General features: G+C 38.3%; 3 protein-coding genes across 4 annotated transcripts; 1 reads left to right on the top strand and 2 right to left on the bottom strand.

Annotated features, from left to right (window-relative positions):
- Positions 1 to 291: 291 nt before the first annotated feature.
- Positions 292 to 4,170, top strand: LOC110867763 (probable boron transporter 6). Of its 2 annotated transcripts, none has more exons than XM_022116767.2 (11): positions 292 to 501; positions 572 to 654; positions 744 to 936; positions 1,038 to 1,176; positions 1,269 to 1,601; positions 1,963 to 2,136; positions 2,214 to 2,309; positions 2,396 to 2,826; positions 2,972 to 3,248; positions 3,324 to 3,581; positions 3,642 to 4,170. In XM_022116767.2, exons 1-11 carry the CDS (start codon positions 398 to 400, stop codon positions 3,684 to 3,686), a joined length of 2,133 nt encoding a protein of 710 aa, XP_021972459.1. In that variant the 5' UTR covers positions 292 to 397; the 3' UTR covers positions 3,687 to 4,170. The 2 variants fall into 2 exon arrangements, with proteins under 2 accessions (XP_021972459.1, XP_021972460.1); XM_022116768.2 differs by having other exon boundaries at positions 341 to 501; positions 3,657 to 4,170.
- An 81-nt stretch (positions 4,171 to 4,251) lies between these two features.
- Positions 4,252 to 8,167, bottom strand: LOC110867764 (potassium channel AKT6). Its single transcript, XM_022116769.2, has 10 exons — positions 8,009 to 8,167; positions 7,547 to 7,864; positions 6,766 to 7,011; positions 6,595 to 6,693; positions 6,321 to 6,353; positions 6,047 to 6,232; positions 5,775 to 5,972; positions 5,363 to 5,438; positions 4,688 to 5,272; positions 4,252 to 4,613 (listed from the first exon to the last, which is right to left on the bottom strand). Exons 1-10 carry the CDS (start codon positions 8,090 to 8,092, stop codon positions 4,345 to 4,347), a joined length of 2,094 nt encoding a protein of 697 aa, XP_021972461.2. The 5' UTR covers positions 8,093 to 8,167; the 3' UTR covers positions 4,252 to 4,344.
- Positions 8,168 to 8,206: 39 nt separating this feature from the next.
- LOC118480180 (potassium channel AKT1-like) lies at positions 8,207 to 18,503 on the bottom strand. Its single transcript, XM_035974895.1, has 3 exons — positions 18,351 to 18,503; positions 18,119 to 18,259; positions 8,207 to 8,962 (listed from the first exon to the last, which is right to left on the bottom strand). The coding sequence occupies exons 1-3, from the start codon at positions 18,501 to 18,503 to the stop codon at positions 8,210 to 8,212; spliced, it is 1,047 nt and encodes a 348-aa protein (XP_035830788.1). The 3' UTR covers positions 8,207 to 8,209.
- Positions 18,504 to 26,687: the final 8,184 nt, after the last annotated feature.

The following is a 26,687-nucleotide window of genomic DNA, read 5'->3' as shown; positions in this document are numbered from 1 at the left end:
CAATGAAAATTTCATACCTAATATTTTGGTATTTTTGTCGTTTAGGGGTCATGTGTATCGCATTATTATGTTTCTTTGTTCATACACAAGACATGAATCTCATTGGTATTATTGAGAATATATTTGACCCACCCTACTCTGCACATCTCTATTTTTGTTGTTAATAATAAAGTAATAATAGTATTTTCTAGATTTATTTACAGTGATTTTAAAAACATACTGACTGACTGACGGTGCCACCGAACCAACCCGTGTTTTTGGTTTATTGTCTTTTTGCTAACAACCTGGAATCCAAGAAACATTTGAATGTTCCCAGCTGTCATCTGGGTCCAGTGGATTGGTAAAAGATTTACATATAGTTCTTTCTTTGCGTTTACTGGTACTGGTGGCTTCAGAAATGGAACGCCATAACAAACCCTTTAGTGGGATTAAGAAGGATTTTGATGGAAGATTGCAGTGTTACAAGCAAGACTGGGTTGGGGCTCTTTGTTCAGGAGCCAGGTATGTGTGTATGTGTAGATGCTGCTGCTGTGTGATTTGTTAATAGTACTTACTATCTAGGTTGTTCCAGGATATTGGCCCCAACAGCATACATCTTCTTTGCTTCTGCTCTTCCGGTCATTGCATTCGGTGAGCAGCTAAACAGGGATACAGGTGCAAACAACTTATATTTATGTAATAAAAAAGATACTCTTTTATTTTAGTTAGTGTCTGATCTGATGATTGGGTTTGTGGGCACTTAGATGGTACTTTAAGCTCTGTAGAAACCCTGACTTCTACTGCTATCTGTGGAATCATCCATGCAATATTTGGTGGGCAGCCTCTTCTGATACTAGGGGTTGCTGAACCTACTGTCATAATGTACAATTACTTGTATGGTTTTGCCAAGGGAAGGCCAGAGTTGGGGAAAGCACTCTTTCTACCATGGGTTGGCTGGTAACTAACTAACTAACTAACTAATTAACTTCATTTCTAATATAATATAATATAATGCTTATGTATTGTGGTCATGGCAATCTCTGTTGTGTTTGTATTAGGGTCTGTTTTTGGACTGCTATCATCTTGTGTGTTCTTGCTATTCTAAATGCCTGCACACTCATCACAAGATTTACAAGGGTTGCCGGGGAGCTTTTCGGAATGCTCATTTCTGTGCTTTTTATGCAGCAGGCTGTTCTGGTATGCACACACATACATACATACATTTTCTTTCCTTCCTTCCTTCCTTATATTGTCTTTTTAGTAATTCTTTCGTTATTTTGGATGTGCAGGGGGTAATCAGTGAATTTAGACGTCCGGAGGGAGAAAACAATACAACTAGAGAGTACCAGTTCCATTGGGTTTATACAAATGGTCTACTGGCAGTCATTTTCTCTTTCGGCGTCCTCATTACGTCTATGAAGAGTAGAGGCGCTAGGTCGTGGCGTTATGGTACAGGGTGGCTTAGAAGTTTTGTAGCAGACTACGGGGTCCCACTGATGGTGTTGGTGTGGACCGCGCTATCTTATGCTAAGCCTTCTGAACTTCCTAGTCAAGTCCCAAGGAGGCTCTTCTGCCCTCTTCCTTGGGAGGCTGGCTCCTTATCCCATTGGACCGTCATCTTGGTATGTATGAAATTGTTGGTTCAGGTCAAACATACATACATAAAGACTTTTAAATCTTCTCATTTCTGAAAGCATATCTAATATCCCCTCTAAAGTTGCAAAATATCCATTGAAAACTTGTGTTTTTGGGAAACATGATGCTCTGCAAGTTTAGTTTAGAGAGGGATATATGAATCCCCCTTTTTTCTTATAACGTATTACACACTAATCATTTGTAAAAAAATTAACAATTTTGGACAAACCCAATGTACAAAGTTTACACATTTTGACGCATTACCACCTGTTTCTTGTTCCACTTTTAACATACATACATACATAGGTTTCCTCTTTGATTTGAATGGACAATTATTAACTGCCTCAGGATATGGGGAAGGTTCCAGCCATTCATGTTTTTACTGCTATAGTACCAGCTATGATGATAGCAGCCTTGTACTTTTTTGATCATAGTGTAGCTGCACAAATGGCGCAACAGAAGGAATTCAATCTGAAAAACCCATCGGCTTACCACTATGATATCTTGTTGCTTGGGCTCATGGTAATGCTCTGCTCATTCTCCAATGATTTCATTTCTTTCGATTTATCCTAACATTGTAGTATGTTTTGTTACTTTAGACTTTGATGTGTGGGTTGATTGGTGTGCCACCTTCAAATGGGGTTCTCCCGCAATCACCCATGCACACAAGGAGTCTTTCCGTTCTCAAGAGACAGGTCCGTTAGACATGAATGAATGTTGATATAGTAAATAATAGAATGAAAGTTGTTGGTTCTTATAAATTCTTACTACTAAATGATAGATGATGCGAAACAAGATGGTTAAGTGTGCCAAGGAAGGCATTAAGCTGGAAGCAAGCAACTCAGAAATCTTTGGGAGGATGCATGCTGTTTTTGTTGAAATGGAACCTAAATCAGATAGTGTTGTGGATAAAGAGTTGGAGAACTTGAAAGAAGCTGTAATGAATGGTGATGATGGAGATGCGACTGGAAAGTTCGACCCAGAAAGGCATATAGAGGCCTACTTGCCTGTTAGAGTCAACGAACAGCGAGTGACCAATCTGCTGCAATCAATCCTGGTGGGCTTTGCGGTTTTTGCTATTCCTGCAATTAGAATGATACCCACCTCTGTTCTTTGGGGATACTTTGCCTACATGTCCATTGATAGTCTACCTGGCAATCAATTCTGGGAGAGACTCTTGCTCTTTTTCATCCCTGCTGGCAGACGGTTTAAGTAAGTTCTCTGAAAATTATATTCTTATGGCCATAAAACCTGAATTTATTTTTTAAGTATCAGTTTAGGAGGCTATAAACAATTTGTGTATGGGGTTACTTGAGATAAATTTCAACCCGCAAACTAATGGTATTGTGGTTGACAGAGTGTTGGAATCACTTCATGCTTCGTATGTGGAATCGGTGCCATTCAAATATATAACAATGTTTACTGTGTTCCAAGTGGTGTATTTCTTGATTTGTTACGGAATCACATGGATTCCGACGGGTGGGATATTGTTTCCTCTGCCATTCTTCTTGCTCATACCCATTCGAGAGCATCTTCTTCCCAAAATGTTTCCCCCTCAACATCTCCAGGAATTAGATGCATCTGAGTATGAAGAATACATCGGGCGTCCAGTTCAGAGCATGAGTCTTTCCCGGGTAACCCAATTTATCTATTTCTTTCTTTTATAAACAATTAATGTAAAATTTTTAATCATGATTGAGTATGAGCAGAAGGATGGATCTGCTGAGGATGGCATGGAGAATGATTTCAAAATTGATTCGGCTGAGTTACTCGATGAAATGACCACCCGCTTTAGGGGGGAGCTGAAGCTTAGAGCGAGCTTCAATGATCGCCTGTTGCATGATGAGACGAGCAGCGGAAGAGGTGAGTTGAGGCTAAGATCGTTCAACGATAGGTTTCATGCTAATGCAGATGAAAACAGAGCCCAATTGAAGCTGAGGTCGAGCTTCAACGATAAACTTTTACAGGTAGGTAATTTAAATTGTTGATTTTAGCCTAGTCAGTGAGTGACCTTGACCTTACCATAGCACGATTTATTTCAGGTTCACCAGCATAGTAGACTAATTGACTGATTCTTTAAACCAAGATGAAACACCAGAAGAGGAAGCCTTGCCTTGGTTTCACCAATATTTATTTTCTAGTTGTATTCCCTTAAACCGAATACAAACGTGAGTTTTTTTAGTCATTTAAGACCTAATGCTTGTGGAACCTGAAATCAATTACCACAAGAAACTCAAGCCAAAGATTGGACCGAGTGGGGTTGAAAAACAATGATTAGGAAAAATAGTAACTAAATGGTCATGATATACTCTTCAGAGGATCGAAACGTCAAATTTAGATGACCAGTCAGTCAAGCTACGGATTGATGATGAAGGTCGGGTTGGCTCATTTGGTCGTTAGCTCTTGCAAACCCAGTTAGCTTAAACAAGTTTGGTCATCTTCATGACATTTGGGATGCCCGATAATGAGATACAAGACATGAGTTTGCTTGAAATTAAACACAATTTCAGAATTGAAAATGAAGCCGGTATGTGCATAATAAACTCATTTCAGCAAGCACTGTGTGTCATCCATACTATGCTTACTAATTGACTGTATAAATAAATCACTAGAAGAAAATAATTTACACTACTCCTAATTAAGCAAGACCCTAAGGAAAACAAAATCCCTATCTTTATCTAAAGGCTACAACATGCGCTTGATCCTGATTGTTTACTTACGGACCCAGTTTTAACTAGCAATAACGAGATGGTCGCCGTCTCTAATTAGCTGTATATCATCAATAACAGCTCCCTGTTTGGTTAAAATTTTTCTAGGAGATATGGAAAACTTTTGGCCACCGATGTCTAGTAGCTCTTGCAGTGATCCAGGAAGTCGTATAAGTTTCCCGTCTTGGTCGTTTACCTCTGGACAACTAATTGTTACTCTAACAATCTGAGGCATTCGTTCAACTGCGCTAAACATAGGCAGTGGTGATGATGGCATAAACCCCGTTTCACCTATGCAACCAAAATTCTAGTTTACAAAATTTGTAAAAGATCACAAGTAAAAAGGAGGATGTTTGGTTACTTACCTGCATGTTTTTTCCTACTAGCAGATGAGACAATCCCAAAAACTGAATTGCTGAAGTCGTCTGGGCGTCTCCTGACATCTTGAATGCCTGCGGATGAAATCCTTGGAGTTTCAGTGGGCATATGACGCATCCTGGGCTCACTTTGGTACTTCTTAATGTATGAGGCGCCATCAAGCTTTGCCTTGATGCCACTGGGGGGTTTCTCTTTAGGCGCAGGCATATTTTGAAACAGTTCTAGAATATCTTCATGTGCCTGATGATCTGCCAAGTCGCGTGGGGTCCACCCGTGCACATCTGGCATGTCAATGTTGGCTCCATGATTAATTAGAAACTCTACTACCTTTGTTTTCTCTTCGGAGATGGCCTTGTGCAGTGCTGTAGTTCCCATACTGTTCCGAACCGTAACATCCCCACCATGTTTTATTATGTCTTTAAGCATTTCTATGCTGTTTTGTTCAACAGCATAGGAAGCAAACTCCCCCACATCCCCTGAAGTTAATGTAGCACCATTGTCTACAAGCAGTTTAATCACATCTGCATTGCGTCCGATGATAGCGCTCCACAGTGGAACATTTCCTTCCGAGTCTGCAAATGTTTTTCACTTAGTTAAGATAAATGCTTGGCTACTAAATCAAATATCTTGAACACCTATTTTCCTCATAATCTACTAGATACCTCTTTTATTTGGATCTGCTCCATAATCTAAGAGTAAAAGCACACATTCTAAACTTCCATTGGCTGCTGCTAGGTTCTGAAAAATTAAACTGAAAATGAGTTTAACGTAGCAACATTAAGAGAAGCCAGAAAGAAACACAATGGAAGACCTTGAGAGGGATAAAAATATTAAATATATCAAATTAAAAATAAATGTTAGGATCCTGAAAATGATCAAAAGACAAAAACACCCTTCATTAGGTGTCAACATGCTAAGGTAACCTTACTTTGGGTATGTAATGTATTCCTCCGAAATAAAACAATATAATTAGGTTCTCTATGCTTCAACATACTTGGGCGGTCTGTGCATACATACATTATCACTAAATTTGGGCCAACCCTTTATATTCTCAAAAAAGGAGAAAGTGCATACCAAAACCGTTCGTCCATTACTGTCCATCTCGTTTGCATCAAGGCCACCTCGTCTAAGTAATTTAAGAAGCAATACGTCATCACCTCTTGATACTGCAAAACATAAACTCAGAGGCACATCCATCCTTCCTTGTGACAACATATTCTCTGTATCTACCAATATTGCTTCCATTGCTGGGTCTGTTCTTTCTTTCAAATGCTGCACCAAATCTATATTTTTTAACTCCTTTTCACTAGAAATAAAATATTATACGAGGTATCATACATTCATACCTGAAGAAGATTGCTGATCACTATTGTGCCATCTGCAACATTTGACTGGATTATGTTCCGAAATTGGGTGCGATTCAATCTTAGCAGCTGGCTTAGTCGTCTTGTACGAACAGTAAATACTTGTGGCCTATAACAAAGCACACCTATTTCACCACATACATCTCCAGTCTTTAACTCTCTAACAACCTACAGGCATGCACAAATATTCCTGTATCATCTTACTGTTGAAGTATAAACTAACAGTGTTTTACTTCTTTTGATATATGTAAAGTACCTGTTCAACTCCACCCCTTCGTGAAATTAACTCCTGCGTTGAAAATTTAATTAGACAGCTGTTTGTAAATCGGTATTATTAGGTCAAATAACAAGAAACGAGATACAGTGTTAGGAGGTGATTTGTACACACCACATGGTAAACGTACATACATACAACAATGCATGTCGTGTGCGAAGTAATTACGAATCAGCTCCCATTTATATTACCTAGGAAATATCTATATATGTTGTTCCCTGATAGATAGATAGAAGGAGAGGTATATATTAATTACCACAGAACCAGACACCAAAATGTAGAAGTCGGTGGGGGCTTCATTTTGCAAGATCACATCTTCTTTGGGTGGAAAATACTCAGCTCTCATCTCTGAGACCTACAGACATGGAATCAGTTATGTGATACAGTTATGCAGTTATATACGTCAGCAGCTAGTACTAGTCGTTACCAGTTGAAAGAGAGTGTCATTTGACACACCATTAAACAAGTATACTTGATCAACAAGGCCATAGAAGAGAAAATTGGAAATGCTTGATTGAATGGCTTTTGGGAGCAGATCAATGATCTCCTGCTGCTGCAACCATTCTGAGTCCGCTCGGTACTTCAAGCATAAGTGAGAAAGCATCTGATCTTGCAGGCGAGGAGGAAGGTGGTTCCTTTGTGCAAACCCTGAAGCAGCTTGAATCGTCTCTCTCTACAAATATTCAAATACAACTCAACTAAATGAACCAACTGCCAAAACAAATAAGCTTCAATTATTACTTGAAATCACTTTTTTTTTTCTTAATATATTTGTTTGGAAAATATGTTGACAATAAATTTAGAGTTAATTACATAGTTAGTCCCTGTGGTTTGCACAAAGTAACATACTTAGGTACTAATAGTTTAAAATCACATTCTAGGGTATTAACTTTTCATTTCGTAACGTTTGGAGGTATTAACGTTATTTGTAGGTTTAAAATCACATTCTATTAGTACCTAAGTATGTTATTTTGTGCAAACCACAGGGACTAACTATGTTAATGCCCTAGAAGTTAATACCTCTAAATGTTACAAAATGAAAAGTTAATACTCTGGAAGGTGATTTTAAACTATTAATACCTAAGTATGTTATTTTGTGCAAACCACAGGGACTAACTATGTAATTAACTCATAAATTTATGACACTAACGAGAAAAATAATCGGAATTTGAACACTTAGTTATATGTGAAGGAAATGATGAACGTACAAACTTCCTTGTTCGACCGGTCCTTTCAACGATTAAAGTGGTCATGTTTCCAATGAAATATGCACTCAAACCCATGTTGAATAGCATGAAGCAAGAGCAAAACACCATTTCCTTCCAATTGACAGCATGAATATCACCATAACCGGTTGTAGTCATTGTTGTAGTAGTCCAATAAACTGCCCTTATATAATGTGTTGCTTGACTGTCTTTATCTGCATCTGAAGAGAGAAGTGCCAACCATGTTTGTGACTGATCCTTGTAACGGTGTGCAATAAGATACAGAACGCAGGCAGATAAGTGAACGGTAAATAGTGAAACCTACAATCACATCACCCAAATTCACATTTGTTTACTACCCCTTTAGGTGACAATAATTCACTAAAATAGCATAACGTTTATTGACATACTAAAATATGGAGTTTTCCACCTGTAATTGACACATTTATGTATGTATATACTTACAAAAGTAAGCTTTGCCAGTCGAACCCAGAAATAGTTGTAGTTACGATCTTTTTCCAATCTGTTGAAAAAAAAAGAAGAAGTCATTTTCTGTCTGGGTAATCAGTGGCGGAACCAGAACTTCTTTGTCAGGGTCATCATAAGACTCTCTTTTCTACCGGCTACAACTAGAGAGTCTAAAATATGTTTTTTCCTAGAAAAATCTCATATTGTACATACAAAAATCTTACAAATTTCTATATCCGGGAGGTCAGCGGACCCTCTTGACCCCCCTCTGGTTCCGCCCCTGTGCGCGTAATTGAAACAATGTTTAATAACCTGCCTGGCAAACATATCACCAACTCTTCGGAGACGCCAAAGGCGAAGCATATTGAAGTAGCCATAGGGCTGGAGAGAATCAGGCAACATTCTCCGACCAATTTCAGATGGAATGGTGGAAATGACATCAAAGACGAACCATGTTTTCAAATATCTCCAAGCGATGAGGCGACGGTCATCAATGAGTAGGTAACTGATTTTATCGAGGTAGGCAACAAAGAAGGTTAAAACAATGTCGATGGCAAAAAAGCCGTTGACAATATTATCGGTGATGGCGAGAGGACGATCGGGAGCATCCAGAAATCCGAACTCGAATGGAGAAACCCAAGCTGTGTAGAAGACAAGCACCACCAGATAACCCTGCCAAATTCTGTAACGGCGATGTAAGGGGTTGATGGTGAAGGGACGAAGCTTCACGTGTCGAGTAGATTGAGCACCCAGGGAGGGGAGGATGCCGCTGCGGATGCTGTGGACGGAGGACATCCGTTCGTCTCGAGAAATCGCATCAAATTCAGTCGAATCATCTCCTCCGAAGCCTCCTCCTCCTCCTCCGCCGCCGCTACTACCTCCCAATCTCCCACCACCCACCCATGACCCTTTCAACAACGTCATGATGATCCTTCCTTCCTTCTTTAAACCCTAAATAAATTCTTCAAAAAAAAAAAATAAAGTTTTTATTTCGTGTCAGCTGGTGATCACCCATCTCTCTCGCATCCTTTTTCTCCCTCCCCTCCGCACCCAACAAACTCTACTTCACTTCACTTCCCTTCTTTTTCTTTATATCCTAACTAAACAAATAAATAGATAATGATTGATGAAATCTGGATGAGAAGCTTAGATCGAATACCCTTGATTTTCTCTCCAACATATTTTGATTTAACCACCTACATACATACATACATACATTTTAATTTACAATTTTATTACTGAAATTATTTAAAAGAACACGTATACTCTCCTTTATTATGTGTCATACCACATGCAAATCTTACGAGGAGGGTTATTTGGTACATTCACACTTTGAATTATAAAACTTAATATTAAAATAATAAATTATATCAGTGGGTCCCGGTAATATTAATATCATCTAAACCAACCGGATTCAATTTATGTGTTCCAAATGTTACAATCAAAACAAATTTACGATCTGGCTACTTGAGGTTGTGAAGCGATGACGATTTGGGTTTCAAAGATTTGTCAACTTCCTCAAAAGATTTATTTGAAAGAGAGGGTGAAAGTACTAGAAATAGATAGATAGATAGATAGATAAATAGATGGATATGAGTGAGTAGAAGTGAGTTTATGTAATAGTAAGATATTTGAAAAAGGGAGTGTAAAATACCAAATTACCCTCCCATGCTTACCACGTATTATGATTTAACTTAAAAAACAGCAAAGTTAAAGATAATACTTGCAATTTCATATGAACGTAAAGGACCCACGGTTTAATTCCATTAGAGTAAAATTTTTCGGTTCTCAGATGTTGATGTGCGTAAAATACAACATATAAAGTTTGTCAAATACGACGTAAAATCAACCTTTTTTCGGTACTAATGTTGGAATAAACATGTTTCTTTGTTTCTATTTAATTAACAAGGTCAAAAGAGCTTAAACAAACAAAAGAAATAAATTAACAGCGGAAACCAACATAAATACAAAGAAGGAGGATTGACACGACTCGCCAAGCCCCGATCCACATCCAAACCAACAAAAATAACAAGAACAGAAGGTCTGGCACGAGGCCGTGCCCACCAGGCATAGGCCGTGCTCAGTCAAGATTCCCTACAAAAGAAAAGATAACAACAAAAGATAAACCGCACACCAACACGGGGCCGTGCTAACACAACACGGGGTGTGGTCAACTCTAAGATTCACAGAATCTGAGATTGTACAATAAGTACAATGGCCACGGGCCGTACCGTTGACACACGGGGCCGTGTTAGTTCAAGATCTGACACTCCAGTTAATGAGGAAGAAAGAGAAGGAAGGCCATGAGGCCGTGCCAGGTGGGCACAGGGCCGTGTGAACCGTCTGACTTCAGCAATAAATAGGGGTGCTAGTCTATCCCTTGGCAAGCCACTTCTCTCACACTTGCCACCACTCCACCACCATCACCACTACAACACCAAGACCCACCACGATCATCCATTTTCCATCTTTTAGAGTGTGTAGTAGTCTCGGGATACAAGATCGATCGTAAGAGTTCTTGTCAAATAAAGGACATGGTTGGCTAAACTCTTACATCACTTGGTGAAGACAAATCTTTTATCTATTACTTTTTGATTTCCAACCTTTGGCTCCTTTTTATTTGGGACGTATTAATGACTTTATTAACTAGTTTCTATATTGAAGGCGAAATTTATTTAATCATTCTTCATGTTTTGTTGATTCTCTCATTCGTGTTTTTGCGGTCTATATAAAGCACGTTAACTGCCTAGAAGGGGGTTAGAAGGGTGGTTGGGTAAAGTCTTCTCTCATTCAGTGTATAGATCTTGCGAGAACCTAGTTCAAGCTTAGTAAGACTTCACGAGTGGGCGGTACAATCTGCCTCGGGATAAGTAAGAACCGCTTGAATCCCTTATCTATAAACTACTATTAAAACTTTAAACCAACCTAGCGAGACTGTATCCTTGCTGACTCAGACCAATAGGTTGAGGGTAACGCTGCCTGGAAGGGGGCCTACCACTTTTCACATTAATAACTTACTTAATTATCTTTCAATAATCCGACCTTGCGGGACTGTATCCCTACTGACTCAGACCAATAGATTGAGGGTAGCGCTGCCTGGAAGGGGGCTTACTACTATAACTTAAAGATAATCTCTTAAATTGCCCAAAGTGCGGAAACCATTAAAGGATACATAAAAGAGGAGTTGGAACCAACTGATTCCTTCTTGTCTATTTGTTTTCCTTGTATTTTATTTTTATCTTCTAGTTTGTCTTTTTAACTTTCAAAACTTTTATCAAAATTTGGATAGATTAGACGTTAACGATGTCATACCCCTTTCTAAGGCGGAAGCACGAGGTGTGATCATGAAAGGTTTTCATTGCATACGATTGGCAAACATACTACATGCTCATAAAAATAACTTCAGATGTCAAACATTACATAACTGAAATCATAGTTTTACACAAAACGGCATATTGTCTGAAAAGTTTACAACTTTATTCCAAGATAAACATAAACATCATCCAAGACCATGAGTAAGACCGCGCGCACATCCACTTTAGTTACCTGAAATACATGTGAGTTTTTGAAAAAACGTCAACATAATGTTGGTGTGAATTCATGCAGTTCTTGTATTGAACGTTTGTATATTTTGTATGAAAAACATGGTATGTATCTTGTATAAATTATGTATTCTTGTATAAATCAAGTATTTCTGTATGTATCAAGTTGTTAATGGGTTGCAAGGCCATTAACATGTGACACGACATAGGAAGCATCCAAACCATAGGCATTTTTCTAGTTGTCGATTCACGACTGAGACACAAAAGCACTACTCGGTACTCGTTCTCACCAAGAGTGTGGCTGCCCGAAAACCCGTTAGATCTAACCTTTTGTTCTGCGGTCTAGGTATATTGTTGATTAATGGTACTTATGGTACCCTATTCATGACACGATTTCTCGTATCATCATACCATTTGTAAACATGTAACATTTGTAACATGTATTTCACCCCCGAAATTATAAAACTAAAAACAGTTAAAAGAAAAGGGGGAGCATGAACTCACAACTTTGCGTTCCTTGCGCCGTAAACTTCACCGGATTTTGCTTATCTAGCGTCGTGACCTAAACGTGTTTTATTAACGTTAGTCACTAGACTTGTATCGCACAAGTACAAGTCACTATCTTTTGTGTATGTATTCTTGTGTTAAAAATAATTTATATTTTTAACTATGCGTCTTACTTATATTATTTTCTCAAAAATAAATATAAGTATCTTGTATTTTTCACCCGAATTATGTATTTTGTCCCAAAACTTCATTTCACGTTCATAACTTTTCCAAGTTATATAATCTATCAAGTGATATATTTTCATAAATATATTCTCTGGTATTTGTCTAAGCATGTTGTATGTATATTTTTGTATTTTTACTTCTTAGGAGTACTTAGTGTATTTTCAAGTCCTAATACACTATCACATGTAATACATACTACATACACTTAGCACAAAGTTTGGTGATCAATAAATATATATATTTTCCTCAAAAATATACATACTTAATATTAATTTTTTATCTTGAAGAAATCATTATTTCTTAACTTTGAACTTTACACAAAAATTAGGGAAACCTTGGTAAGTATTTTTTTGAAGTACATTTTTAGGGAATAAGTTTCACCAAAACTTATAAAATTTATAGAAATTTTGACAGAGTTTCCCCTAAAAATGGAGGTTTCCCATGTTTTCAAAACATGTGTTTATTTTCTTTTAAAATCATCACAACAATCGTCAACTCACTTAACACTTATCGAGTGTCAAAATCAAGTATATTACACTATATCATGAACTTGAAGTTTTTGTAAAAAAAAACTTGTAGTAATTTACCATGTTATTAAGTAGGTTTAGTTACCCTTAAAAACATGGTTATTTGTTTGTAAATCACTTTACTAAAAGATTTAGTCATTTACAACTTGTAAGATGATTTTTCTAAAAAATATTTCTCTTGTATTTTTCTTGTTAAAATATGTTTCTAGTCTTGTTTAAACACTAAAGATATGACTAGTTTATTTAGAAATCATAACTTTGTAAATCTCATAAATAAACTTGGTTTCTTGGGAAAATTATTTTTGTAATCATCTATTTACAAGATTTGTATCTTGTTTAAACCATCTTTTTATATGAAGATCACTTTCATCATTCAAGTTCATGAAGACATAAAGTATGATGATCTTGGTCTTTCACAAGATCACCACTTTAACTTACTAGATCATGTGTTTAATCACAATCTAGTAGTATTACTAACACTAATAATCAATCAACAAGAAGCAAATCAACATTTTCAACATGTATTCTTATGTATTTAAGCTTATGTTAAAGTATCATGATCATGTTCTTTTGTGTTCTTCAAGATTAACAATATTCATCAACTTTCATTCATCAAAATATGAAGTAACAAGTTACAAGGAGCTTACTACTAGCACAAGGGCTAGGGAAGAATACAAGAGGTTGAAGATGACAAATGGGTTGGGTAAAAGCAAATGGAGAAGGTTCTTCAAGATCCACAAGCTCCACACTTCTCAATCTAGCTTCTAACACCTTGTGAGGACTTGAGATTGCATGAAAATGGAATGAAGGTGGTGGTGATGGGGGTGGTGGCTCACGGCCATAAGTGGGGGAGCAAGGGAGGAGTGTGGTGTGTGAAGAAGATGAAATGGTTATACTTATAAGGCAAAATCTTATAATATCTTCGAATATCTCAATCATATCTAAGAATATCAAAATAAATCCAAGCAAGATCATGAGGGATATTGTAGGATCTTGGCATATATTTGGTGGGGCCACCCCTTTATAACCGTAGACAAGAATGGGGGGGCAAAGTGTAAATTCCAAACTTTAATTTTATAAACAAGTTAGCTTTCAAGTGTAATTTTTAGGGACTTGATGTGTTATTATGTTATAAGAGGTGTTATAGTGTTCGGGGACCATAACTAGCCAAGAAATAATTAAACAATGTTTCTAGTAATATTTTGGTGTTCCGGGTAATGTCCGGTTGTTCGGTTAAATACCGGTTCGTTAAAGTGCTAAATTGCACGTTTAATGTCCTTTGAGTACCCTTTTGTAACCCTTTTAATTCCCAACACTTAGGAGGGTATTCTGGATAATAAAACATGAATTCTGCATAATATCTATATGTTAAAAAGCTGATTATAGCTGATTTATCGCTGAATTATGTAGATTTCTGCATTTAAAGTGCGTTTCGGGTGCTTTTTAGTGCATATTCTAGCTTCCAGAAAGTCTATATGTTAACTCTTGTATATACCCTTGGGTTTTAATGTATTCTTGACATTGGACATACACCTAGGCTCCAATTTTATTGTCTGACTGCTTTCTGTAGAATTGTTGACACAATGTGTCTTACCGGTGAGTTTACTAGTATTTCTGACGCAACGCTGTTCATTAACGCACAAAGCAATATCTTGTAGTATAAAACGTGCATGAATTCACCTGTATAGTATGTAATCAGACAATATTGACATTTAAGAACATAATTGCAGTTATCAAGTATTAATTAAATTGTATGGAAATTACCGGTTTTGTGCCAGTTGTCACAGTCTCCCCTCGTTAAAAGAATTTCGTCCCGAAATTCAGGCTGAACTAACTCTCGCAGGAGTCTTCTTGAACAGATGGGGGTACTTTTCTTTAAACTGGTCTTCACGTTCCCACGTGTACTCGGGTCCGTGCTTAGAGTTCCAACGTACTTTAACAAGCTTGACACTGCTCCTCCTGGTCTTGTTGACTTTCCAGTCGGTAACCTCAACGAGTCTGTAAATCAGAGGGTGTCATCAATATGCACTTCATCCGCAGGGATGATCACGTTTTCTTGTGTTGGACTCTTCTTGAGGTTGGATACATGGAACGTATCATGTACTCCATTAAGTTCTTCCGGTAATTCCAACTTGCAAGCCACGGTACCAATTCTTTCCAAAATCTTGAATGGTCCGTGTATCGAGGATTTAGCTTCCCACGTTTTCCGAATCTTACTACGCCCTTCCAAGGTGAGACCTTTAACAACACTTTGTCTCCCACCTCGAATTCTAATGGTTTTCGCCTTCGATCAGCGTAGCTCTTTTGTCGATCTCGAGCCGCCTTAATGCGCTCTCGGATCTGCATAATCTTGTCGGTTGTCTCTTGTACAAGTTCAGGACCAACCATTCGTTTGTCTCCAGCACCTGCCCAACATAAGGGCGATCGGTACTTGCGGCCATACAGAGCTTCGAACGGTGCGAATTTTATACTTGTATGATAACTGTTATTGTAGGAAAACTCAACTAAAGGTAGATGAGTATCCCAGCTGCCGCCTAGGTCCATGACACATGCGTGAAGCATATCTTCTAGCATTTGTATGGTTCGTTCGCTCTGGCCGTCTGTTTGCGGATGGAAGGCCGTGCTCAGATTTTGCTGAGATCCAAAGGCTTCCTGAAAGGATTGCCAGATTCTTGAGACAAAGCGTCCATCTCTGTCTGAAATAATTGAGATAGGCACTCCATGACGTGCCACTATTTCTTTTAAGTATATCTCAGCAAGCTTTCCAGTGCTGTCTTTTTCTCGGATCGGTAGGAAATGCGCAGATTTCGTCAATCGATCAACTATTACCCATATCATATCGTGCCCTCTAGGGGTCCTGGGTAATTTCGTTATGAAGTCGATCGATATCTGTTCCCACTTCCACATGGGTATCTCTGGTTGTTGCAGTAGCCCAGATGGTTTCTGATATTCAGCCTTAACCTTAGCACAGGTTAGGCATTTTCCAACATAAATAGCAACATCGCTTTTAAGTCTCGGCCACCAATAGTAGTCTTTCAAGTCTTGATACATTTTGTCGGATCCTGGATGGATTGAGTATCTCGATTTGTGAGCTTCATTAATGATGACTTCTCGCATACCGCCATAGAGCGGAACCTAAATATGCTTCTCAAAGTATAAGGTTCCCTCTTCATTTGGCACCATGTATTTCAACATACCCCGGAGGTATTCAGCTTTACGGTTTTCCATCTTGAGGGCTTCTTATTGTGCGTCTCGAATGCGTGTAGTGAGGTTTGTTTGAATAGTCACATCCAATGCTCGAACCCTTAGGGTCTTAACCCTTTCTTTTCGGCTTAATGCGTCTGCTACAACGTTTGCCTTTCCAGGATGGTACTTAATCTCACAGTCATAATCGTTTAGTAGCTCGACCCATCGACGCTGACGCATGTTTAATTCCTTCTGCCCGAATATGTGTTGTAGACTTTTGTGATCTGTGAAGATTGTACATCGAGTACCATATAAATAATGTCGCCAGATCTTCAAGGCGAATACCACTGCGCCCAGCTCCGGGTCGTGAGTGGTGTAATTCATTTCATGTACCTTCAATTGTCTCGAAGCGTAAGTGATGACTTTTTGGCGTTGCATAAGCACACAACCCAAACTTTGTCGTGACGCGTCGCAGTATACCACAAAGTCTTCAGTGCCTTCGGGTAAGGATAGTATCGGTGCATCGCATAGCTTATTTTTGAGCAGTTGGAAGGCTTCTTCCTATTTATCACCCCAGTCGTACCTTTTGTCTTTCTGCGTTAGGGCAGTTAGCGGCTGAGCTATCTTGGAGAAATTCTCAATGAATCGCCGGTAATAGCCCGCTAAGCCCAAAAATTGCCGAACTTCAGTTGGGGTTTTGGGGGCTTCCTAATTCTTTATTTCTTCAATCTTGGATGGGTCTACATGAATGCCCTTCTCGTTCACAACGTGACCCAGAAACTGTACTTCGCGAATCCAAAATTCGCACTTTGAGAACTTTGCATAAAGTTTCTCTTTCTTCAGTAGTTCCAAAATGGTTCTGAGATGTTGCTCGTGCTCTTCTCTCATACGCGAGTAAATCAGGATATCATCGATAAATACAATCACGAATTTATCGAGATATGGTTTGCATACGCGGTTAATCAGATCCATAAAGATCGCTGGTGCGTTCGTCAGTCCGAATGGCATCACAAGAAACTCGTAATGCCAATAGCGTGTTCTGAATGCAGTCTTCAGTACGCTTTCCTCTTGTATCCTTAACTGATGGTATCCAGATCGAAGATCGATCTTGGAATAGTAGCTTGATCCTTGCAACTGATCAAGTAAGTCATCAATTCTCAGTAGTTGGTACCGATTCTTGATTGTGAGCTTGTTCAGTTCCCTGTAATCGATACACATCCGCAGTGTTCCATCCTTCTTCTTTACAAACAATACTGGAGCTCCCCAAGGCGAGAAGCTTGGCCTTATGAATCCTTTATCCAACAACTCCTGGAGTTGTGTAGATAATTCTTGCATCTCGGATGGTGCCAGCCGATAGGGTGCCTTGGCTACAGGAGCGGCTCCTGGAACCAAGTCTATACGGAATTCGACTTGTCGTTGCGGAGGTAGTCCTGGTAGATCTTCGGGAAAAACATTAGGGAATTCCTTCACCACAGGAATGTCTTCGAGTTTCGGCTCCTCAGCCTTCTTGTCTACAACGTGTGCCAGGAAAGCAACACATCCTTTCCTTAAGCACTTCTGTGCCTTCATACAACCGATGATTCGCAGAGGCGCGTCTCATTTTTCTCCATGTACTATGAGGGTTTCATCATTCGCCAGAGGGATGCGAATGATTTTCTCATGACAAATAACTTCAGCTTTGTTCTTGGACAACCAGTCCATTCCGATCACTACATCGAAGCTACCCAATTGAATAGGTAAGAGGTCGATGCTAAATCTTTGCTCACCAAGTTCCAATGTACAACCTCTCACAACTTCGCCCGATTCAACAAGTTTACCATTTGCTAGTTCTATGGAATAAGGGACATCTAATCTACTAGATTCTATTCCAAGCATACGTTTAAATTCCACAGACATGAAGCTATAATCAGCACCAGTGTCAAATAATATGGATGTAAAGTGATTGTTAACGAGAAACGTACTGGTGACCACATTAGGGTCCTCACGTGCGTTCCTTGCTCCAATCACAAATGCTCGAGCCTGAGCATTGTTTCCCCTTGGGCAATCTTTTATGAAATGATCCTTGCTTCCACAACTGAAGCATCCTTGGTTCTGCCCATTTCCGTTACCATTCCTGTTACCAGCACCATTGCCATTCCCACCGTTGTTTCTATCACCAGCACCGTTGCGATTTCAATTCCCGTTCTTTCCTTTTCCCCAACAGTCTTCTGTTTGATGACCCAATCTGCCACATTTGTCGCATCTTGGAATGCAACAAGCTCCTTCATGATGATACTTACATTTTAGGCATTTAGGTAGGGTGCCTTGGTATCCTTTGGCTGCAGTATCATTTGCCGCTGCAAAGGTTCTCACCTCCTTAGGTGGGTTAGTGTCACGTTTCTTGTTGTTGAAACCCTTGTTGTTATGTGTCGCTTGATTCAGGTTCGCATGCTTCCTTTTCTTGTCACCGGATGACTCAGCATGCGTTTCAGTCTTTTCTGTTGGGTTCAACGATAACTTCTTCATTCGAACAGCATCTCCAGTAAGGCTAACAGCCAGAGTTACAGCCTCGGTGATTGTTGCGGGTTTGGCCGAAGTTACCATGTCGCGAAACTCTGGGGCCAGTCCCTAAATGTAGCGTTCAACGCGCTTAAATTCGGGAGTCACCATGTAAGGGATCACCCTAGACAAATCGTGGAATCTTCGGGTATAACCAGTGATATCAGCACCTTCCATGGTCAAATGCCAGAACTCAGTCTCTACCTTTGGAGTTCAGCACGAGAGCAATACTTCTCTTTCATTTTCTCTTTTAGCTCATCCCAAAACATGCCATATGCGGCATCATCACCCAGAGTCTGGACTTGCAAATTCCACCAAGTCAATGCTTCATCAACAAACAACCCAGTAGCAAAAGTGACTTGCTGATCCGCAGTACACTTGCTCATACGGATAGTGGCATCGGTCTTTTCTGTCCAGTGTACAAACGCCACTGCACCTCTAGTGTCGTCGTAGTTCAGCGGTTTGCAGTCGAGAAACTGCTTGAAAGTGCAGCCCTGAGCTGCGTTTCCTCCAGATGAATCTCCATTCCCATTGCGTCTAGCATTGCTTGGTCCTCCACTTTGTTCAGTACGGTTAGCCTCGTACTGGGCGATAGCTGCAGAGATCCTTTCTTCCTGTAGAGCGTTCAGCTCTTCCGCAGTCCTTGGCATTGGGGGAGGAGGAGGTTGAGCGTTCACAGCTCTTCTGGGTGACAGGTTCTGACAGAACACAACACAATAGGGTTAGACATTTGTTTGATATCGTCATGCAAGACAGTAGTAGTATATATATGTACAGGCATATACCACATAAGTGACATCAAACGATCCGCCAAACGTATCAATTCATACAGCAACAAGCATGCATAAATAGATAAATACTGTTGTGTCATAAGATATTCACATTGGCGGTTCCTGTCTTTATACCCTAAGTCATTACTCCAAAATTGTATTTAATAGGCTTGGGGAAAGGGTGTTCACGTTTGCCCTTTTCTTGTACTGAGGGAATCTATACGTGACAAGACTCACTGTGGTTTCTGTGCACTGAATTCCATAATTATGTATGCATCCATAATTACGTAACTCCTTGCACAGTCCGCACAGTTCGTTTCATCCTCGTATCTCTTCCTACAGATAGGCCATTGTTTTCAGATGAAGTCACGTATACCTGTGACATTCTACTTCTAGTATACGCATATATCAATTATCACACATAATTGCAAGTAATTCCTAATCACAGACAAGTGCTACTCCAGTGCACCCTAAGTCTCATAGTGTCTTTTCTTGACCCTTGTAAACAGTTTCAGGTAGTGGATGTCACGAAAAGTTTTATGTAATGAAAACTTTTGAAAAATTGTTTTCGTGAAAGGATCCTAGAGATTGTAGACTAGACTCGAGAAGGAATCCTGGTTCACTGCAATCGCAGCTCTGATACCAATCTATCACACCCCTTTCTAAGGCGGAAGCACGAGGTGTGATCATGAACGGTTTTCATTGCACACGATTGGCAAACATACTACATGCTCATAAAAATAACTTCAGATGTCAAACATTACATAACTGAAATCATAGTTTTACACAAAACGGCATATTGTCTGAAAAGTTTACAACTTTATTCCAAGATAAACATAAACATCATCCAAGAGCATGAGTAAGACCGCGCGCACATCCACTTTAGTTACCTGAAATACATGTGAGTTTTTGGAAAAACGTCAACATAATGTTGGTGTGAATTCATGCAATTCTTGTATTGAATGTTTGTATACTTTGTATGAAAAACATGGTATGTATCTTGTATAAATCATGTATTCTTGTATAAATCAAGTATTCTTGTATAAATCAAGTATTTCTGTATGTATCAAGTTGTTAATGGGTTGCAAGGCCATTAACATGTGACACGACATAGGAAGCATGCAAACCATAGGCATTTTTCTAGTTGTCGATTCACGACTGAGACACAAAAGCACTACTCGGTACTCGTTCTCACCAAGAGTGTGGCTGCCCGAAAACCCGTTAGATCTAACCTTTTGTTCTGCGGTCTAGGTATATTGTTGATTAATGGTGCTTATGGTACCCTATTCGTGACACGATTTCTTGTATCATCATACCATTTGTAAACATGTAACATTTGTAACATGTATTTCACCCCCGAAATTATAAAACTGAAAACAGTTAAAAGAAAAGGGGGAGCATGAACTCACAACTTTGCGTTCCTTGTGCCGTAAACTTCACCGGATTTTGCTTATCTAGCGTCATGACCTAAACGTGTTTTATTAACGTCAGTCACTAGACTTGTATCGCACAAGTACAAGTCACTATCTTTTGTGTATGTATTGTTGTGTTAAAAATAATTTATATTTTTAACTATGCGTCTTACTTATATTATTTTCTCAAAAGTAAATATAAGTATCTTGTATATTTCACCCGAATTATGTATTTTGTCCCAAAACTTCATTTCACGTTCATAACTTTTCCAAGTTATATAATCTATCAAGTGATATATTTTCATAAATATATTCTCTGGTATTTGTCTAAGCATGTTGTATGTGTATTTTTGTATTTTTACTTCTTAGGAGTACTTAGTGTATTTTCAAGTCCTAGTACATTATCACATGTAATACATACTACATACACTTAGCACAAAGTTTGGTGATCAATAAATATATATATTTTCCTCAAAAAAATACATACTTAATATTAATTTTTATCTTGAAGAAATCGTTATTTCTTAACTTTGAACTTTACACAAAAATTAGGGAAACCTTGGTAAGTATTTTTTTTAAGTACATTTTTAGGGAATAAGTGTCACGTCCCCCGACCCACCCTGGACGGAATCGGGAGCCGCGAGCAGCCAAGTGGTACCGGTGGTTATATTGCAGCAGAAATTTCATCAGGACCGTGAGTTAGGAAAAATATCAGAGTTTAGAAACACCGGATTTTATTTATTAAATAGATGGGATAAAACCCATGTTTTACAATGGTAGCTTTAATATGGGATAAACCCAAATACATAAAATGACTTCTCTTAATTTAATTTAATTGATAAAATAAGCCACTTCTTTATGCCTTTTGGTGCCGTATCCAACTCTTATTCCAATCTACTGTAATTACCTGAAACGCGTTTTAAAAAGGTTTTGTCAGCGGGAAATACTGAGTGAATCATTCTTTTTGTTTAAAGCAATGCTTGGTTATAATTTACAGTATTAAGAGCGATTACAATGTTTCTATATATCAACCATATACCCACGGTATTTGTCACTCGACCTCCTATTGGCTACCTCGTTGTCCAATTGGTGTCTGTGACTATGGTCATATCACCCCTTGGCTAACCCGTTGTCCAATGGTGACGGTTATCAAGTAATGTATACAAAACCCCACATACCGGCTGTAACTTGGTGATTACAAAGACTTAATCCCTGTAATTATAACTTTGAAAATAAATAGGGTTTTGGAAACAATTTGGTAAAAAGAGAATGACTCACATTATAAGCATGCGGATTTACACAGGCAGAGCTTAGCCTATTGATTAGTCTTGTAACCTAGGGCACACGAACTAGGTAAGTAACTAATACAGCATTTACGATAACTCACGAGATTAAAACCCCCACAACGAATGAAAAAGTGCAATACTTAAACATCCATCGAATTGAATTAACGACGAATGACAAAGCATAACCCAAGTTTGAGCAGCACTTAAACATTCATCGGATAGTTTCAATCAATCGGACATTGAATCGTAGCAGCGATCGAGTTATTACCCTGTTTTGCGGCAGCGTTTCGTGCTAGTGTGTGTTTGGTAGTAATCAGGTGATATCTCAAAGTGTAAAACGAATTTGTTCATTGTTCCAACGCAGAAATCTAAGTCCCACAACCCTCTATTTATACTGAGAATTTGAACCGCCCGCGAGTCGCGAAGGGATCCTCCTCCCCTGTCGCGTGTCGCGGGGCACACCTCCCTAGCCTAGGGTTGCCTCGTCACTTGTCTAGGTCTGCTGAGTTGACGTTTCATGAAAATTCGATTTTTGACAACAAATTGTGAAGATAATTTCAATTAGGGAATACCCCCCTGAGTTTTAGGGGGCCCTGATCCTAATTTCAATTGTTCTGAAAATTTTAGGGGTTCAACTAGAAAACCTCCTGGTAGAATTTTGGGTATAATTTCTGAGCTATATAAAAATATATATTTGTAATTGTGTTAAGTATAATACCCCTAATTCAACCTTATCCTGATGTCCCGAGACAGAACCCCAATAAACTTAGTCGGGCAGAGCCTTGACATGCGTTATGGGGCTCAGATCAATCGGAAAGGGTAGCGGTGATCGGGAGTTAAAACACTTAAAATGGGGCAGAGCCTTATTATTTTTTAGGTGAAAATAAAATAAAACAGAATTTTAGAAAGATAGAGGATGGCGAAAGACATAGCAGAAGAAAGAAAGAAAAGAAGGCAATTGTTCTTTGAAGGCACGTATTCTTTTTATACTAATCTCTAAGGATTTTGGAGGCTACACCTGGCTTTACGTACGTTGCATTCATTCAGACACGTACCCATAATTCTCAAATCTTAAATATAGAGTTACATGCATTGAGACACGTAATAGAGTAATTAATTCACTTTCATTTTGAAGAGAACACGTACACCATTCTAATTTAGATGTCATGTTTTAGTTAAATTATTATTTTATTATTATTATTATTATTATTAATTTAACTACTTTACTTATTTGGTGCTTATAACTTCTAAAATATTACGTTTTATAAAACAATGAATATGTCTTCAGAACGAGAATAATCTTATCTACATTTTGAACCAAGTTTTATTAAAAATAGAGTAGGTTCAAATATAATGTATTTTTATAATTTAACTATTAAACGGTTACTAGGCCCGTCTAAATACTTCATATTTCTAATCTTCCACTTACCCTTAATTTATCCGTCAAATTATATAAGTTTTTATATACTTTTATTTTATTTAGAAAGGTCACCCATATACAGGCCAATTAATTATAATATTTCAACCAACTAAAATCGTTTTTTTTAAACAATTTGGGTTGAATAATTATATTAAAAATAAACTAGTTACTATTGGTTAATAAATTTAACCAAACCTATAATTCTTATATGATAAAAATGGGAATGTTACATCCTCCCCACCTTGTTTAAATCTCGTCCTCAAGATTTGGGTTATGATATTTCTTTTAGACTTTATGTCACTTTTTAGTCAATAAAAACAATATTAAGGTAGATGACATAGAATCAAAATATCAAATTTTGTGAATACTAGTTTTACAATAAGTAGGACTCAATGGTTCAACTGAATTATTTATGAAAAATCAATGTCAAATGAACAAGATGAAATGATATATTTTTCAAAGTGACTAGGTGTAAGTCAAAAGAGATATATGATCAATAGATATCTAAATTGAATGTTCACAAGTTGTGAATGATTTAGAAACAATAGAGTTTACTGTCGAAATAAAACTTACTTTGATTGTTAATTTGTGGAAGACTCAGAATCGACAGGTTCAAAATGAAATAAAAGCAGAAAAATGATTCGTCAAATATTGAATTATGATATGAGAAAAATCAGTGTGTTGAGATGAGTGAATTGCAAAGATACACCGAAATACAATAGAGTTAGTGTATCATTGTCTTGATACATAATTGTATTAGGACGATTTTTTTAAATGATGAGTCAAACGAAAGACAGATGTGGTTTTGAATGATTCGAATGATTGTGATTAGCCCAAGCTATAAGTTTATACTGACACCGCAAGGTGTCGTAATGATTGAAATAGTTCAATAATTATGGTGATCAAACAAATTCACCGTATAATCAACTGAAAGCTTTTAATGAAAACTCTAGGGGTTTACACCTATGATCTGCATAATTCTTTTGTCGATCTTGATACATAATACTTCTATTAATAGTTATGGAATATTAAACAAGATGAACAATTACTTATGTCACACCCCCAAAATCCACCTGCGGAGTATCACCGCTTGGGAGCGTGACTGACCAGGATCAAGCCACCAATCATATTGAACATGCATTTAATATTACGTAAAATAACTGAAAACCATCCATTCAATACAAAAGGTGATCAAACAAATCATCGTTTCAAAATGTAGCGGAAGCATAGTAAATAAACCAGTAGTAGTTAACAGTTTTAAGTGTCATAATAGCTCAACAGAAAAGCCACGATCCTTGTCCACAACGACCCGCTTCTCCAGTGCAAGCTCCAAGTACCTAACGATCTGCAAGGCATGTAACAGAATGATCAACAAACTAGTTGAGCGAGTTCACTGAAAGTAAATGCGTAATAGTAAGTTCGTTTGTAACAGGTGGCTCTACTGGGCCGATTGTATGTTCTGTTGGTGGTGGTGTTCCACGTTACTGGTGGTGGTGTTCCACGTTACTGGTGGTGGTGTTCCACGTTACTGGTGGTGGTGTTCCACGTTACTGGTGGTGGTGTTCCACGTTACTGGTGGTGGTGTTCCACGTTACTGGTGGTGGTGTTCCACGTTACTGGTGGTGGTGTTCCACGTTATATAACCACTAGACTACTCGTAACTATAGGTATCCTTCACAACCGAGGATAGTGATGTGGTAGTCTAGTCATAGTGTCAATAGAGTATCTAATCAACCTTTCAATCCCATTCCCAACACCCCGGGAATCCCATGCCTTGGTAAGAGTGTGAACTCACCTTGGTTTGCTCGGTATGCTAAAGTTAAGTGCTCACAAGAAATCAATCAAAGCCTAGAGTATGCATTTACACATAGTTAGTTCATGTTGGACAAGTTTCACACGCAATCTATGTCACAAAGTGCATAACAATTATCATTGTATACTATGCATCAGTTTACCAAATCAGTCTCATGTATCTCATGTTTCATAAACAAAATCCTTCACCGTTCGTGCTAACCATCATTATTTAATAACTCACTTAACCTAGTTAACAAGGTTAACTGAATTGATATGTGTAATGGAGTCGCATAATTAATTGGGTTAATCTCGTTAACTGAGTTAATAACATAACAACATTTAAAGACTAACCACGTTACACAATAAATTTCACCAAGTTAATGTCCTACGGGATTAACAAGTAACAGTCTAACACAATAAAATTTACGGATTCATATAAACAATTTGGGCCGAAAACATATCTTGAGTCAAAAACACTTGTTGGGCCGAAAACCATGTATGGGCCGAAATCACTATTTGACGAAAACACATACATGGGCCGAAATCCCTTTGCTGGTCGAAAACACAATTTGGCCGAAAACACTTTATGGACCGAAATCATTTGGGCCGAAAACCCTTTGGTTTTCGTTGGGCCTAAGTTGTGACGAAAACATAAATGTTTTAGTGTGTGTGTTTTCGTAGTCCCCCATGATTTCGCTGGTACACACCGCCATCAGTTCAGCAATGGTTACGAGTCCCCCATGATTCTATCAGTTCACCGATTTCCTTAATAATTCGACCAAGCTGGACCAATGTGTGAGCACATAAGAATTTCCAAATAATTGAGATAACAAGATTAACAATCCATCAGCAATCACTTAATGTCTAGCATGCACCCTAAATTGTAACATACCAAATGTGATTCTAGATAGCAACTGAGATGAACTCGATGTACAGATCTATACACCCACAAATACCAGATCAAGCAGCAACAGGTTTTCACAATCTCAATTACCCAAACTATCAGAACACTTAAATCGATTATTAAAGTTTACATAACACGTGAAATCATTCCATCGCTTGATCCATCATAGTTACAAACATGTTTACAGCAAAACCACATATATATATCAATAATTGAATTCAACTAAATGTGTAAATCACTGACCGCACAAGAATGATCGAACAAAGAAGAATCTGGATTCGAAAGAGAGGATAACTGCCGTCGACTTGAAGGGGAGGGTTAGGGTTTGTTTGCTGAATATCGTTCTTGCGTAAAGGTTAATACTAATACATATGATGAATCAATACTGGGCCAAAGCCCATTTTGTTTTTCGTTGGGCATCAGTAGACGAAAACACATTTGTGTTTTCATCTAAAAGTGTTTTCATGAGAGTGGGGTTTTCGTCAGGGGTGTTTTCAAGGGAAAGTGTTTTCGTGAGGGATGTTTAGCCAAGTAAGTTAGTTATTAGTTATACACATCCCACCAA

This window comes from Helianthus annuus, chromosome 7 (assembly GCF_002127325.2).
Source record: "Helianthus annuus cultivar XRQ/B chromosome 7, HanXRQr2.0-SUNRISE, whole genome shotgun sequence".
Classification (NCBI taxonomy): Eukaryota; Viridiplantae; Streptophyta; class Magnoliopsida; order Asterales; family Asteraceae; genus Helianthus; species Helianthus annuus.
This window is presented reverse-complemented; position numbering and strand designations above follow the sequence as displayed.